The following is a 16,280-nucleotide window of genomic DNA, read 5'->3' as shown; positions in this document are numbered from 1 at the left end:
CACCAGACTATACAGCAGTATATTTAAAATAACCAATGCTCAAGTAAAATCCCCACCAGTCAGAGTTTGTTTCACAAAGGCCAATAATATTTGCATATTTGAAGTGCTTAGCTTTCTTTTTCCTCTCATGTAATCTCCATCTGTCAGTCAGTGTGTCCATTAGATTCCCTCTTTACAGACAGAAGGCTCTGCTTTACTTTCAGCTTTTCATACCTTCTGCTGAAAGCTTTCCATGGGCAAAGCCAGTCATAACCCTGAGCTTGGGGCTGTTGTAATCAGGGCAGCATTTTGATATGGCTGAAGCAGGAATTTGGTAACTCACACTGCATCAGGATTTACTTCAATCCAGCTCGTCAGAGCTCAAGGCACAGTGAGTGTGATGGACGTTGGCCTGGTGCTAATGCTGTCTTTCTCTTCCATGTTGCCGTGATCTTGGCTTTCAGTAAGTTCAATCACCAAAATATCGTGCAGTGCATCGGCGTTAGCCTGCAGACGCTGCCTCGCTTCATTCTGCTTGAGCTCATGGCTGGAGGAGATATGAAGAGCTTCCTTCGGCAGAATCGACCCAGAGCGGTGAGATAACTTCTCTGCTAAACTTGTGGTTCATTTTAGTATGGTTGTTTCTCTTATTTTTATGAATTGGACACTGAAGCCAAGCAGGGCTGTGCATGTGTCCCAGCTCTTACAAACTTCTGGATATGTATCTCTGATTACTTGATGTAAGCAGATGCCAATGAGAGAAAATGAAAGCAGTGCCAGAAATCCAGTCTGTTAGGGACTGAAAAGGAAAGACTAAAACCCTGTCCTGTCATTCCAGAGTTCTCTGTCGACTGGACTGCAAATTAAGGGGCTTGCTTTCTTCAATGTCCACCTTGTTTTCTGTGTACTCTGATGGTGTGTGAGGGGCTGAAGTTATAACACTGATATGCAGCAATGGGAATTTGAAGCACTAGGTCCTCAGCAGGTGTGCGTCAGTACCACATGGAGATGCTCAAATTTATACCAATTGAAGAGCTGAGCCTGCATCTAGCACTGTGACAGGGATCTAAATCAATGAAATGAAGTTATCAAGGCAAATATTTTTGTTTAAAAACTTCCAACCTTTATAAAAAGCTGTCATGAAGGGTTTTCCAAATGATCTCTGATTTCTAATGCTGTATTGATGCCAGCCAAGTACAGTGAATATTTGAAATTAATTAGTTTCAATGTTCTTCTAATGAACAGCTGATTCCAGATATTTGTTCTTGTTTAACAGTGGCATCTTGGGTGCCTCTGTTAAGTAAGTATGTTTCTGTTTGAGTGGAGCCTTCAAAAAACAGAAGAGTTAAGCCTGATTCTATGTTATTTCTTACTGTACTGAGGTGCCCATGCTGGCTGCCTACAGGGGCAGGCGGAGGCTGACTAGTGCCTCATGTACTCCTACACCACATGATGCAGTAGCACAGCTTCTCCTCCACATGCACCTCCACCCCAAATAGTTAAGAGGATTTAACTTCATGCGTGTACACTCCTGTGCTGGTATTAACATGTTGTTAAAACACTGAGCTTAGTTTCTTCCTCATAAAGGAGTAAATATACTAATTAAATATACTTACAGTGGTATAACAGCACCCAGATGGAGCAGTTTGTATATCTTTATTTTTGGCATTTATACTGAAAGTGGTACAATTTTTGTAAGTATATGAAGTCTGTGGGCAGCAGAGAATAATAAATGCTCTTATTTGAATATTACTCATAGTTGTAATATAAAGAACAGTTATTTTTTAAATATCATGAAAACAAACTGCTGCTATGTTAGCTGGTTTGGTAGCAGATGATAGCAAATACAACAGTTGAAGCCCTCTTAGTACTCAACAAACGTCCCTGTACACCTTTTCTGAAAGGAGAACTAACCCCATCACTAATGTATTTCACAACAAGTTTCCCTGGATGCAGAGAAAATGCATGTCCGTCACAGTCTTCTGACAGAGGGATCCCAGAACAGAGATAAGGTTCGGCTCTGTGGTTCTATTTCTCCTCCCTGCTCTTCATTTCCTCTCCAGAAATGCCTGCTTTATAGCTATAATAATTCTCCATGGCAGATATCCAAGATCTTTGTGCAATAACTTTCCTAGCCAGTAAAAACAGAGCTGTAGCGTATGTTATGTGTTTTGACCATGAGAAATTACAGCGATATCAGCATCCAGAAACAAAAGCAGCCTTAAAATGAGCAATTTATTTGCTATCTCTCAGGCTTATGATCAGCAGCGTAGTAATTTCTCCCCACCCTTCCTAAGAGCAATACCGAAGTTCCAGGAGAAACACCAAGGAAATTTCCCCATGGGGAAATAAATGACAGGATGAAAATAAGCAGGGCTCCTGCAGAGAAACTTCTTTATTGTTCTTAGGGAAGTGCAGATGGTGAAGGGCTAGTACCAGTCCCTGAGTCTGTGGTAAATCATCCCTTTTTCACATACTGCTCCTGAGGGTAATCTCCATCTTTCCACATGAACAGATAAGTTGATGAATGCTGACTGCAGGTGCAGAGATGTGCACTCGTGCATCTTTGTTCTCTCTCTGAGTTCATGTGCTACTTTCTCTTGATAATTTATTAATCCACTATTTAGAAGTGTGTGTGTGTGAAGTTTCTCTTCCATCTCACCTTTTAAACCTGCTTGTCTTTTGATTTCACAAAGTCCAGCACCAGCAGGGACTAGTCCTCTCACATCCCCTTTTCTAGGCTATTTAGGTCAGGCCATAAACCTCTCACCAGCTTGCACTCATGCATTGTGAGCAGGAGAAGTGAAATCTTCTGAAAGCATTTTGGCTTAAATACGAGTTTATTCATTTGCTAACCCTTTACTTTGGTCTGCTTTATTCTTCTTTACTCCTGACTAATTTAACACTTCCACCACCCTGTATGTATCTCTCCCTTTCCCTTCTTCTGCCCCTCTCTGATTATTCCCTGCCTGAACTATATCCTACTTCACTATTCCCTTTACCATTTTCTGTGGGTCCCTTTCCAGAATCAACCATCCACGCTGACAATGCAGGACCTGCTGAACATCGCTAGGGATATTGCCTGTGGCTGTAAATATCTGGAAGAGAATCATTTCATCCACAGGTGAGGAGAAACAGTCCCTTCTGATGCATCCCAGCGTGTACGAAGCTCACATAGTTTCCATCTGCAGTGGATTAGACAGAGCTAATCTCCAGGGGGAAGACAGAGATACCTCTACCAGTACAGGCTTGTGCTTAGATGTCTGGGCTGGTCTCAGTGGTTTTTGGTAGGAGTTAGGCTGTGCACAGCTCTTTGTGCTGCTAGGGAGAAAGGAATATTCTGTTTGCAGTTACTGTTTTCAAGCGTTTATTTTCAGGTGCCTACAGTAGCTACATTTGAGACTAGCCCTGTAGTCCACTAGATGGTAGTGTCAGCCTGTGTTAGCTTCTAAGATAATAAGGTACCATTTCTCTCTCTTCTATCTCCCTATCTTGACTTAATGTTCTCCCTATCCCCTCAGCGCAGGACATGTCATCATATTTGAGCCATTGACTCAGGAAGGGTAGAACAGGGATACTAGAACAGGGATAACAGGAGGTAAAAAACCAACTCTAAGGCTTCCTTCCCAGCTCAGCAGCTGACCTGCTAAGTGGTCTTTGGGAGCCTGTATTTGTTCACAACTGTTTTTCCTCTTTTGTAGGGAAAAAAAAATGTTGATATGGCAGGCTTTAATAAGAATAAACTATTATAAAAGAGGTAAAGTTTATTATAGGTAGCCTTTTAAAATTCCCAGTTGGATATCAGATTCCTTTGCTTCTGATTACGCGTTGTTTTAGCTCATAATGTTCCCAGGCATAGAGTGCAGCTGAATTCCTTCCTAAATGCCACGCTGAGATCAGCTCTTGTGTTAAAATGAAAGGAGAGACCTGCAGACAAGAGGGTCACAGGCTCTAACTAAAGCAACACACAGCCTGAAGTTATGCAAGTAGACAACTGATTCACCCCACACGCACAAGCACGTGTACGTACACATGACATTGCACACAGCAAACAGGCAGAGCTGGGCAAGGGCAGGTAGAGACTGGAGAAGGTGAGGGAAACACGTGGTAATCAGCAGCTGGGGCAAAAAGCCATGAGGCTGAGATATGGGTTATGTTATGGCTTTATGATTACACCATCTGAGACAGTTTTCAGCCTCCTTTATATTGGAACAATAATTAAGTTCCGTTGGAAAAAAGTACTAGAGTTTTCTGTCATTAAAAAAGAGCAGTAAGAGTGCAACAAGTTGTGGCTCTTGCATCTCTTAGTAAGTATATGAGAGGACCAGCATCTCTTAGTAAGTACATGAGAGGACCAGGATTCTAGTTGGAATCTTCAGAGTTAATTGCTATAGCGATGTAGAGAATCCTTACTGTAATAGTAATATACTTCATCAACCTCCACCCACCCTGATCTACTGAATTTATGGTAAGGGACAAGTTTTGCTTGTGCTGCAAGAAGTCCAACAGAAACTCAACAGAAATTTTCTCTGCAAGTGTTTTATAAAATCAGTTTTCCTCTCTCCTGTCGGGTAGATGTTCCCTGCTGTTCGTATGTCACGGAGCACAGCAGTCATCACATAGAACTTCCAACATTTATGTCAACAAATGGACAGATAACCTGTTATTGCTCAAGACCAATCTCCATTTTTTGGAGAGAAGTGGAAGAAACTAGTGCTTGACTCTCTTAACAGCAGCATATGACTTTTAAAAAGCTCTCAGGGTCAGTTTTTGCACTGTTAGGTCTGTAATATAAGCAACCTGTGAAAGGACTTATTTTGTTTTAGCCAATAACTCAGGAAATCAATATAGAAGGAATTTCATTCAGGTTCTGTATTAGTATTTGTTAGTGATGTCAGTATTACTTAGAGTGGGTTGGGAAGGGAAGAAGGGTATAATTACAGATAACAGGTATCCTGGGGTAAAAAGGTAGTGTAGTGGGTTGTGGCGATGTCACTAAGGGCAGGTCTTGTTATCTAGGAATCACAGCTGGTGGAAGAGAAAGCAGAGCTTGACTTCCAGATCTTGAGGGATTTTTCAAGGCTGGCAGTGGGAAGAAACATATGAGTTGCTCAAGAAGCTGATTTTTCTTGGCAGTCAGCAGGACCCCCACAATGCTATGATTTTTAATGAGTTTCTTTTAGGAATTAGTATTTAAAATGAACACAAATCCTGTAGTCTTGGCCATGGACTCATCACTGCCATGTGTTGCAAGCTAAACTTGCATTCAGCAAACTGCTGCTCCAATATGTAGCTTTACTTGGTTCCACAGGAGATATCCAGAAGCAACCATTTGCTGAATCTGGTTCTACATTGACTTTTCAAGCAGTTTACTAAGACTACCCAATAGCATCACATCTGTAACTGATGGAGACACTGCTGAGTTGCCACTCTAGATGGAACAGAAAAGACATCTGTCATAATGTGGTTGAAGCATAAGGGGTTGGATCTGTCTCTGGTCTGACACTGACCCTGCTTTCTGCCTTAGTGAAAAGAGATGGGAGTGGGAAATGCTTGGAAAACACTGGGTAGAAAATGTGATGTAAATGTGGTTTAAGAACTGTGGTTAATAAAAATTATAATGTAGCTGGCATTATTTCTTATTTTTAATAAGGCTCTTATCATTTGTGCAAAGGTGACTCAATTAAGACTTAAAGGACTGGGTCTAATATTCTTTCTTTATTCCTTTAGCTACTTTTAGAATTATAATTTATTTTATTTTGATAAAAGAGATATAGCTGCAAGGAATTGCCTTTTGACCTGCACTGGAGCAGGACGAATAGCCAAGATTGGTGACTTTGGGATGGCCAGAGATATTTACAGGTAGGTGAAAAGCCATTTCAGTCCTGTGAATAACTCTGTAACCTGTACAATCTTGACCAGTTTGAACTGTCTCATGATATCTGAAGCAGTGGAACCATCCATTGTATGCCTGAATTTGATTACCAGTTAACTAGCTAGAGGTTAAAAGACTGTAAATTAACACATCTGTGCCTGCTAGCCAATACACTTCAACTGTGTTTATTCCAGACTGGGCCCCAAGAAACACTGCAAACACATGTGGACACTAGGTCAAGCATAGGCACATTTATTAGCTGGTTGATCATATATCATCTTAAATAAATAATAACCCCCCAACCATAATTCTCAGTTTATGATGTCCAGAAGACTTGCTGCATCAGCACCCTGTGCAAAGCAGTATAACATTTGATGTCTTCATTTCCATCCCAGTTGCAAAGAGGTTATAAAATACTGCTTCAAGGCACCATTTGTGTTGATGGCTTTTCCTTTTCTCACTTGGCTCCCATTGCTGCATGCAATCCCCAGCTGCTGTTGCTGTGGAGATAAAATCTTTTCTGTATCTGAGCCCTTTCTGACTGTGACATTCTCCATGTGTTTTACCTTTCCCAGAGCAAGTTACTACCGTAAAGGAGGAAGAGCCATGCTTCCTGTCAAGTGGATGCCACCAGAAGCTTTCCTAGAGGGCATTTTCACCTCCAAGACTGACACCTGGTAGCAAATGTCTTTTAATCACTTCTGCTACTCAGTGTTAAGGGTCAAGAAATTGCTCAAGAAAAAGAAATCTGCTTAGCAGAAACCTTAAAAAGTGTCAGAAATTCCCTGAAAATTATTGCAGGGCTTCCCTCTACATTCACTAGAAGCACGGCTAAAGAATTCTGAATGAGAATTAAAAGATCTAATGTAATAAAATGTAATAAAAATTCCCTATACATAAATGCAGAGTATCACATAAAGGTAGTCAAGAAGTGAAAAGAGAAAGCAGTTTAGATCCCCAAGAAGTCTCAGTTAAAAATCCAGACAAATACCATCAGATACTTCCCTCAGCCCGCAGTATCTGTTCCTCGGTTCCTCTTGGTGACAAGGCCTGCTTATGTCTTGTAAATGACTCTGTCAGTTGCAGATTAAGGATTACTTTTGTATAATTTCTTTCTGTTGCATAGAAAATGAGAGCAGATTTAACCAGAAGTCCTTGCTGGTTGCTGAGGAAACAATATTTATATATTGATTCCTCATGTAACTTCATCTTCTTTAAGATAAGCACCCCCTCAACACTAGCACATTCATGCACAGGTGCTGGGGAATGGAAGCCTTCCAATTGCTTAAGAACGCCTCTCTCCCTGTACAGTAGTACAGTAGATTCCTCAATGTACTCTACTGAGCCATTCCCTTAAATGCCACACTGACCCAGTTTCCTGGAGTCGTTAGTGATGCCGGAAGGGATTGCTTATCAGCCCCTAACTGTGAGCAGCCAGTGCTAAATATTTTGGAGGAAAGTGCTACTGTTCCTGTAAAAGACTATTCTAAGTAACACGCATGCACTGGAAATTTCTTCCACCTTTGCAACAAACAGTGACTCTTACAACCCTCTTGACTCCCTTGGCTCTAAGAACTCATATGGTATTTTCAGCGGCACTGCTAAGTGACCCCTGAATGTAAAACAGAGCATCCACATCATGACAAAATAAATGCTGCTGCCTTTCAGTTTCACTGGATGCCTCTTACTCTATTTTACTCTTGAGCACCCTGTTCCCAAACATGATCCAAATATCTCGAGTCTTCCCAAGTAAGGTAGGAATCTCCATGCCAGAGCTAACAGTTATTTTCAGTTAGACCATACGTAGCAAAGGGTTCTCTGGCATTTCCTGGTCTAGAAATAAGGAATGCAGCAGAAAGAACAAGTTCAGAGATATTTAAGTATTTTGAAGCCTCTGCAAAACTGGTTTTGGAGCTTGAGCAAAAGTTTTGTTTGGTTTTCATATTAAAGTTGACTCATAATCATGCTAATTGCACATTACTGTGGTTGGCCTTCAGCTTCTAAAGGTTGTTGCTGTGGTGTTACTTACACTTTGTGCCAGGTTTATGGAGTACAAATGACACCTAATTGGTATTGCTGGCTGGTTTCTGACACAGGTCCTTTGGTGTGCTGCTTTGGGAGATTTTCTCTCTAGGCTACATGCCCTACCCTTGCAAAACCAACCAGGAAGTGCTGGAATTTGTCACCAGTGGAGGAAGAATGGATCCACCAAAAAACTGTCCAGGACCAGTGTAAGTATTTCCTTACTTCCAGAAGACAAGGGATAGTGGGTATCAAACAGGGTCGACAAAGGCAACCAGACACCTTTAGTCAGGGAACTGCAGTTCCTGTGGACCCATGATCACTTCATTCAGAAACACCTTTTATGTGATTATCTTTCTTGATCAACAGATGTATTTCCTTTTTAAACTTACTTCAAGGTACCGGATCATGACCCAGTGCTGGCAGCACAGCCCAGAGTATCGGCCAAACTTCTCCACCATCCTGGAAAGAATCAAGTATTGCACACAGGTACTGGTCTTTGGTATCCAGATGGATGATAATTCATGGAATGCCACTATCCAAAGGCACTAGCTTTAGTGCCCCAAACAAGTGAAGAGTCCTGGCAGACTGATTTAGTTACTTTCCCAATTGGTGCTGTTGGCTCCACTGCTCTTTTGGGTTTCCTGGTACCCATCTTCACTCTTCAGCCCAACCAAAATGAGATTATGCTGTTCCTGTGGAATTGGGTGCTTTCAGCTCTCAGCTTCTTCAGTAGCAAAATGTCCTTCATTTTGTGATAGAAATGTATTATTTAGAATCACTTTCAAGGTCCATATTCTGACCTTCCTTACCTAATGTTGCTCTAAAGCCACAGCAGAATTGGTTTGGAGTCGGCAGGGTAACGAGATGACACAGTGAGTTCACCATCTGGTAGCATTTTACAGCTACAAGTCTGGATCTAACCTCCCAAGGGAGAAATGATATGCTAGTGACCCCCAGCTTAGCTGCTGATTTCAATAAAGCACAGCTGAAAGGAAGCACATATATGACAGAGCAAGTCCTAGCAGAGTGTGATATCCAGGATGGCAGATAGCACCTTGCATGATGTGCACAAACATTGCCCAAACCAGATGTCAGCCTCTGCCAAAAGCTTTTTCACTGTCATAGCTGTATCCCTCCAAGTGCATATGTGTCCATCACCCTGGAGGTGCTCAGGGTGTAACAGATTCTTGCCTCTCTTTTTCAGGACCCTGATGTGATCAACACTGAGCTGCCCATGGAGTGTGGTCCCGCACCAGAGGATGAAGGGAGTACGGTCATGCGCCCAAACCTTTCCAGTGGGATGGTGCCCCTCTTGGTAAGCCCTTCTCTCACACCACAGACAACACCTAAAGCACTGGACTCCCACCAAGCTGGGCACAAACTTGTACAGTGCCCACAAGAGCTGCTGGTGGAGAACCTGAGCAACCGGACTGCTCGAGGGCCCAGCCTGCCGTGCCTCGCTGATTTCAACAGTGGGCCCTGGTTCCAGCAGACCTCAAGCCAGAAGCTGGAGCTCAGCAATCCACCAAGCCACAGACTTAAAAACAAAACAAAAAACCTTTGGAACCCAACCTATGGATCGTGGGTGCTAGAAAACATCTGCCACTTCAGCCCCAGCTCCAAGCCCAAAGCAAATCCAGAGCGGGAAGATTCAGGCTTTGATGGGAATTGCAGTTCTCCTGGCTCCCGGGCATCTCCAGCATCTCCGAGTAGAAACAACTGCCCTCAGCTGGATGTCAGTGGGATAGAACTGGTGAAACTCCAGACTTTCCCCTGTGGCAATGTGAATTATGCTTATGATGACCTGTGCTGTGGCACTGAGCACCAACCATCGGGTTTGGCAGGGGTCAGAGGAACTGTGCTAAGGAGCTCCAGCCTGCACAGAGATGAAAAGCCTTTTTATAAGACAGAGAAAACATCGAGGGAGAGGGACTCTGGTCTGTCTTTGTCAGATGACCTGAGTGTTACTCCAGTATAACAGAAACAGTTCTTCCAAAGATCAGGGAATGTGTGTGTCTGGAAGGACTGCTTCCTATTTCACTCACTTCCTCCATTTAAGTTCCTTCGGATGGGTGATGTTTCAACATCAGCAGTGTTCTGAATTCAGCAATTCTCCTTCAACCTGCCAGATCCCCAGGTCGTTAAAGAGTTGCATTCCTGTCTCTGTCCATCAAATATGTTCCGTGAACCAGCTTAGAGGTGGAGATCAATGGCATTGCTGCTCTCATTCAGAAGACAATAGTGAAAGGACTCTTTCTCAATTTGCTCAGGTGAAAAGAACTGGACCTACCATCCAACTGCAGCATTTGGATGGAAATAAATAGTGACTGACACAGGCTGTGCTGCTTTCTGACTGAAGAAACCAAAAACACATGCTGTGCAACTTGCGAAGGCTGCTGTATTCCCACGAGCTTCTTACAGTCCCTGTGACTTACTAATGATGCTCATGCACTGTAAGGGGAGTAAATAAATAGCAGCCACATTTGCATCTGTGTTATTAGCAGACCCTGTGGAAAAACATGAAAATGAAGCTACTGCTCAAATTGGAAGTAGCAGGAAGGATGAAACAAAACCTCCAGGCTCCTCTGAGCATGTGCTTTGAGAACAAGCAATGAAGAGGAAGGCAAATTTACTATTCACAAAGAAAATAATTGGTGGAGCTCCTGGTATCCCTTTGGATAGTGAAGGAAATGCGCTGCTTGTCCCATGGCGTGAATTTCCTCACAGCTCCTGGCGTGGAAGGGGCAGGTGGTTTTTCAAGAACGGCTTTGCTGTGTGGCATAAGGAGAAATGGACTGTCTTGATCTTGTAATGGACTTCATTTGGGTTGAACTTCATTTGTGTATGTACATTGCTAGTCAGCAGTAGTTTCCTGTGCTGTGTTGCAAGCATCAAGCTGAGGTTCTTGAGTAATTGCACTGGAGTTGTTCTTGGTTTTAATGCCTACTCCTCTGAGGGTAGAAACAGTAATGCAAAAGAAGGGCAGAGTGAGGGGGAACCTAACAAACACAGGCACAACCTTACAATGCTCTTTACACAGGAAGGTAACGTAGCTCCACCATTCAAGAAAGCTGAAATCCTGACTTGGCTTCACACACCTGAGCAGGTTGCCATTTCTTCTCACATTGCAAGCATAAGACTTGCTGGTAAAGGCAGTTGCTTTGAGGACAGTTCATTTCTAACACTTTCTTCTGTAGCTTAGGGCCTAAACTGATGTGTACTGGTCAAAGCCTGCAAAATAAGGAGACTGAAAAAGTAAATGATCTGGATTGAGCCTGAACAGTCTCAGAAGGGTTTTGTTCTTGCCCCACTCCTGACTGTTACACTGCCAACCTACAGTGGCAAAGTACATGCTGCCTGCAAGTGTAATCAAGCTGTGTGGCAACATGTCACTTGTAGACTCACTCTGGTTCCTTTCTGAGGGAAGAGGTGCTCTGGTGCAAGCTTCACGCTTAGCAATCAATCAGCTGCACATGCAGTCTGAAGATGTGGGCTGGCAGGAGAGGGTTTGCTTTGACCACAGACTTCCTGTCCTCTGCATCATTCAAGGATGGACACTACTGAGATGTGGTACAGCAAAAGCACAGAGGGAAAAGCCCGAATCCATTGGGAGTGAAATGTGTCTTCAGTGCAGGTTTATGTTGTTCTGACTTTGCATCTATCTGTTCCAAGCTTCCTATAGTTCCAGGCCTTTGGCTTTAGAACTGATAGTTTTACATACCATCACTTATAGACCTGCACATCTGTTACAATCCTGCTTTCAATTCTCCTTAGCCATCAGAATGGAAGACAAGACAGGAATGAAATACTGACTTGTTCAGAAGCCATGGGATGTTAACTATAGCACCTCCTCTTCCTGCAGCCTTTCTGTGAAGTAGCAGGCACAAGACATTTGTTTTCACATGGAAATGACTTATAATACCTTGAGTCCAATGAGAAGCAGGAGGAGCCCTACTGTCCACATGGTTACCCAGCTTGAGCTGCCACCATTTTCCCCATACACAGCACTTGCCTCAACATGATTCAGGAGTTTAGGAAGGTCAGTAGTGCTAAAACTAAGCCATTAAAACATGGGGTGAAAGGAGAGCACAGTGTTACTGCCAATGCTGTGGGCAGTCTAGGCTGCAGCTGTGCCTCCATTTTATAATGAAAATGCAAGTTCTGCAGCCCAGCACTTTGGGTAAATATCTGTTTTTACCGAATAGCTGCATCAAGGAACTTACTTATTTACAGGAAGAGCATAGACAAAGCTGCACTGAGTCAGAAGTCCATCCCACCCAATATCTTAACCCTAAGTGTCCAGCAGCGGGGTGTTGAAAGACAACCATAGGAGTAGAACGAGCATGCATTGATTATATAGTGATACTTTGCCGGTTGACAGCAGGTGGCTCAGGAATGTACTGAGCAAGAGTATCTTGTAGCAAGACAGAACATGGAGCTGCATGTACCAAATGGGCACTGAAAAAAAAGATGGGAATTTTGAAAGGATCTGCATTAGCAACCTAAATTTTATACAACTGTCACAAAACTGAAGGTAAATAATCTTCTGTCAGTGCAGTCGCCACGAATCTTTGACCTTTTTCTGTGCGTATCTGATCCCTTGGCTGCTTTTTAGAAACCCTCACAGATAATGAAATTTTAATCAATATCCTGGAGAAAATTAGAGTTTACAGGTCCTGGAAGGAGGGGCTGGCCACTTGGGAGGAATATAAGGCTGCTGCTAGAGGATGTAGGAAGGCAGCTAGGATGACTAAGGCCTCCTTAGAATTAAACCTGGCAAGAGGGGTCAAGGACAGCAGAAAGAGCTTTTCCAATACATGGCAGATAAAACTAACACCAGAGACAATGTAGGCCCACTGATGAACGCGATGGGTGCCCTGGTGACAGAGGATACAGAGATGGCAGAGTTACTGAATGCCTTCTTTGTCTCTGTCTACTCTGCTGCAGGCAGTCCTGAAGAGCCCTGTACCCCTGAGACCTTAGATGAAGTCAGGTCGACGGAGCGGTTTGCCTTAGTCGATGAGGAATGGGTTAGAGACCAGCTGAGCAATCTGGACATCCATAAACCCATGGGTCCAGATGGGATGCTCCCGCTGGTGCTGAGGGAACTGGCGGAAGTCATTGCTAGACCACTCTCCATCATCTTTACCAAGTCTTGGGAAACGGGAGAGGTGCCTGAGGACTGGAGGAAAGCAAATGTCACTCCAGTCTTCAAAAAGGGCAAGAAGGAGGACCCGGGTAACTACAGACCGGTCAGCCTCACCTCCATCCCTGGGAAAGTGATGGAACACCTTATCCTTGGTGCCATCTTAAGGCATATCAAGGATAAGAGGGTTATGAGGGGCAGTCAACATGGCTTCACCAGGGGGAAATAATGTTTGACCAATCTCTTAGCCTTTTATGAGGAAATAACACGGTGGATGGATGATGGCAGAGCGGTGGATGTGGTCTACCTTGACCTCAGCAAAGCATTTGACACAGTCTCCCACAGCATCCTCACAGCTAAATTGAGGAAGTGTGGACTGGATGATCAGGTAGTGAGGTGGACTGTGAACTGGCTGAAGGAGAGAAGCCAGAGAGTTGTAGTCTATGGGGCTGAGTCTAGTTGGAGGCCTGTAACTAGTGGAGTGCCTCAAGGGTCAGTACTGGGACCGGTATTATTTAATATATTCATCAATGATTTAGATGTGGGAATTGAGTGTACTATCAGCAAGTTTGCTGATGACACTAAGCTGGGAGGAGTGGCTGACACACCAGAAGGCTGTGCTGCCATCCAGCGAGACCTGGATAGGCTGGAGAGTTGGGCAGGGAGTAACTTGATGAAATATAACAAGGGAAAGTGTAGAGTCCTGCATCTGGGCAGGAACAGCCCCAGGTTCCAGTATAGGTTGGGGAACGACCTGTTAGAGAGCAGTGTAGGGGAGAGGGACCTGGGGGTCCTAGTGGGTGACAGGATGACCATGAGCCAACACTGTGCCCTTGTGGCTAAGAAGGCCAATGGCATCCTGGGGTGTATTAGAAGGGCGGTGGTTAGTAGGTCGAGAGAGGTCCTCCTTCCCTGCTACTCTGCCCTGGTGAGACCGCATCTGGAATATTGTGTCCAGTTCTGGGCCCCTCAGTTCAAGAAGGACAGGGACCTGCTGGAGAGAGTCCAGCGCAGGGCAACGAAGATGATTAAGGGAGTGGAGCATCTCCCTTATGAGGAAAGACTGAGGGAGCTGGGTCTCTATAGTTTGGAGAAGAGGAGACTGAGGGGTGACCTTATAAGTGTCTATAAATATATAAAGGGGGAGTGTCACGAGGATGGAGCCAGGCTCTACTCAGTGGCAAACAATGATAGGACAAGGGGTAATGGGTACAAAGAGGTTCCACTTAAACTTAAGAAGAAACTTCCTCTCAGTGAGGGTGACGGAACACTGGAACAGGCTGCCCAGGGAGGTTGTGGAGTCTCCTTCCCTGGAGACATTCAAAACCCTCCTGGACACATTCCTGTGTAACATTATCTAGGTGTTCCTGCTCCGGCAGGGGGATTGGACTAGATGATCTTTTGAGGTCCCTTCCAATCTCTAGCATCCTGTGATACTGTGAAATAATGCCAGTATTGCTCCTGTTGTGATGCTGAATGCTCCATGCTGCCCAAACCGTATTACCTAAAATAACAATCAAAATGACAACCCTCAGTTCTGAGACCGAGACTTGCTGTTCATGCAGCCACAATTTCCCAGTGCTCAATCGCTACTATTTCAAAATATGACTTGAAGCTGTGTTCCAAGAAGACACTTTCAGTGCATAATCAATGTGTTGAACCCATACTGTCAAAATTAGATTTTTTTTGGCAGCTGAAAGCTGAAACCTGATTTTGTTTCCTACCAGAATACCACAAGTGGGATATCTGGGATTATCTGTAATCCATGTGAAGTCTTCCAACACTTCCCCACTGCAGAACCAGCCATTTATAGGATTACTACAGATTGCTCTTCCTGATGGGTGGTCTGCCTTTTAACATGTTACCAGCTTGGTTTTAGATTGTGTGCATAGAGTTGTTTTGGGTTTTTTCTGGACTCAGCATTTATGTGGCTTCATACAAGCTCATACCTACACTTTAAAGAAGGGACTGAATAACAAATGATGACATAATACTACAACTTTCAATTTGTCTTTCACACCCATTGATATTCTTGCTTCTGATCTGTTGCCTTTTCTCTCCTCAACTTACATGTTTGTATCTTCATTTGCCCTTTAAAGAAACAACTTTTAAGTGCACAGATTTAAGTCTCCTCATACCAACCCCTTTCCTGCAGTAAACTCCCCACTGAGTTGCAAGAGGGCAGGCATGTACTGAGAAAGCTTTGCAAGTCTAATGGAATAGTTATGGGCTTTTGCAAGTGTAACTTATTCCACCTCCAATACCCACCCCCTACTTACCTGAAAGAGAAGAAAACGCTACTGCTAGGAGCTGCAGCTCCATTGCTGTGTCAGCCAGAGACCACACTCCTCAGAGCCTCGAGCAGCAGAGCAATGTGAGAGCTGATCCTGTAGACACAGTCATGCTTTCTCTTCATCAACCCTCCAAGTTCCTGCCATTTCCAGGAAATGACATCTTAGGCACGACATCCCTAACATCTTCTCATCTCATGACTTCTTCGTTTAGTTGAACTGGTTCCGATTTGTCATTACCTCTGACCATGGCAGCACTTCTCACCAACATGCCTGTCTGGGTGACTACTGTACATAAGTAGATGGCATGCCTGCTTCTATGCAATTGAAAGCTGGACAAGTGTATACTTCTATATTTGCAACACAAAATAAAGAGACACTCATGGTGGCTGTTTGTTTCCCCTCTCTGCTAAGTACTCTTCATACACAGGTAAGAAGGCACCCTCCCTTGCTCAGAAGTGCTGCCAGTCCTGCAGGGTTAACTGCTTCTTCCCTGCTGCCACCAAAAACTACACCATGGAACTGGTGACTGCTATGAGTCTGGCAAGTGCCTGCTGATGCATGATGTCTTGATATACTGCAGGCTGTGAACTGAGATTTTTGAGAGAGAGCTTACCCCAAAGGAAGCTGTCCAGCTTTGTGTAGAGTGGGTTCTAAAGCAAATGTACCTACATTGGTTTTGAACCAAGCTTCTACATGTGTTAGAACCAGTTTTGTTTCAAGAAATATTAGATGCTAAAGACTAAAAGTACAAGAAACACCAAAATAAATAGTCATTGTTCCTTCCCTAAGGAAGTTCTCGAAGAAAAGATACTACTGTCCTGTGACCAAACCACAGTGGATGCCTTTTTTTCCTTCAGTCTCGTTTATTTAGTAGTTTACACACTTCAGAGTAACAAAAACTCAACCAATACAGTCAATGTCAAAAGTGACCACGGTCAGCATTGCATTGTAGTGTTCAGAA

General features: G+C 43.7%; 1 protein-coding gene across 2 annotated transcripts in view; it reads left to right on the top strand.

Annotated features, from left to right (window-relative positions):
* The window catches only part of LTK (leukocyte receptor tyrosine kinase), a 95,723-nt gene extending 85,785 nt beyond the window's left edge, over nt 1-9,938 (top strand). Inside the window, exons 23-29 of one of the 2 annotated variants that reach the window (XM_061462345.1) lie at nt 444-573; nt 3,006-3,103; nt 5,749-5,841; nt 6,430-6,531; nt 7,951-8,085; nt 8,275-8,365; nt 9,084-9,938. In XM_061462345.1, the coding sequence (XP_061318329.1) occupies nt 444-573; nt 3,006-3,103; nt 5,749-5,841; nt 6,430-6,531; nt 7,951-8,085; nt 8,275-8,365; nt 9,084-9,857 (1,423 nt within the window). In that variant the 3' untranslated portion in view covers nt 9,858-9,938. The remainder of the gene's footprint in view (nt 1-443; nt 574-3,005; nt 3,104-5,748; nt 5,842-6,429; nt 6,532-7,950; nt 8,086-8,274; nt 8,366-9,083) is intronic. The other variant, XM_061462346.1, reaches the window with a different exon arrangement.
* The last annotated feature ends 6,342 nt before the right edge of the window (nt 9,939-16,280 follow it).

The sequence above is a fragment of the Pezoporus flaviventris genome, unplaced genomic scaffold (genome assembly GCF_033815535.1).
Source record: "Pezoporus flaviventris isolate CSIRO_AGI_PZ_B2104156 unplaced genomic scaffold, CSIRO_AGI_Pfla_v1 ptg000035l, whole genome shotgun sequence".
Lineage (NCBI taxonomy): Eukaryota > Metazoa > Chordata > Aves > Psittaciformes > Psittacidae > Pezoporus > Pezoporus flaviventris.
The sequence above is the reverse complement of the archived record's forward strand: the minus strand, read 5'-3'. Positions and strand labels throughout refer to the sequence as shown.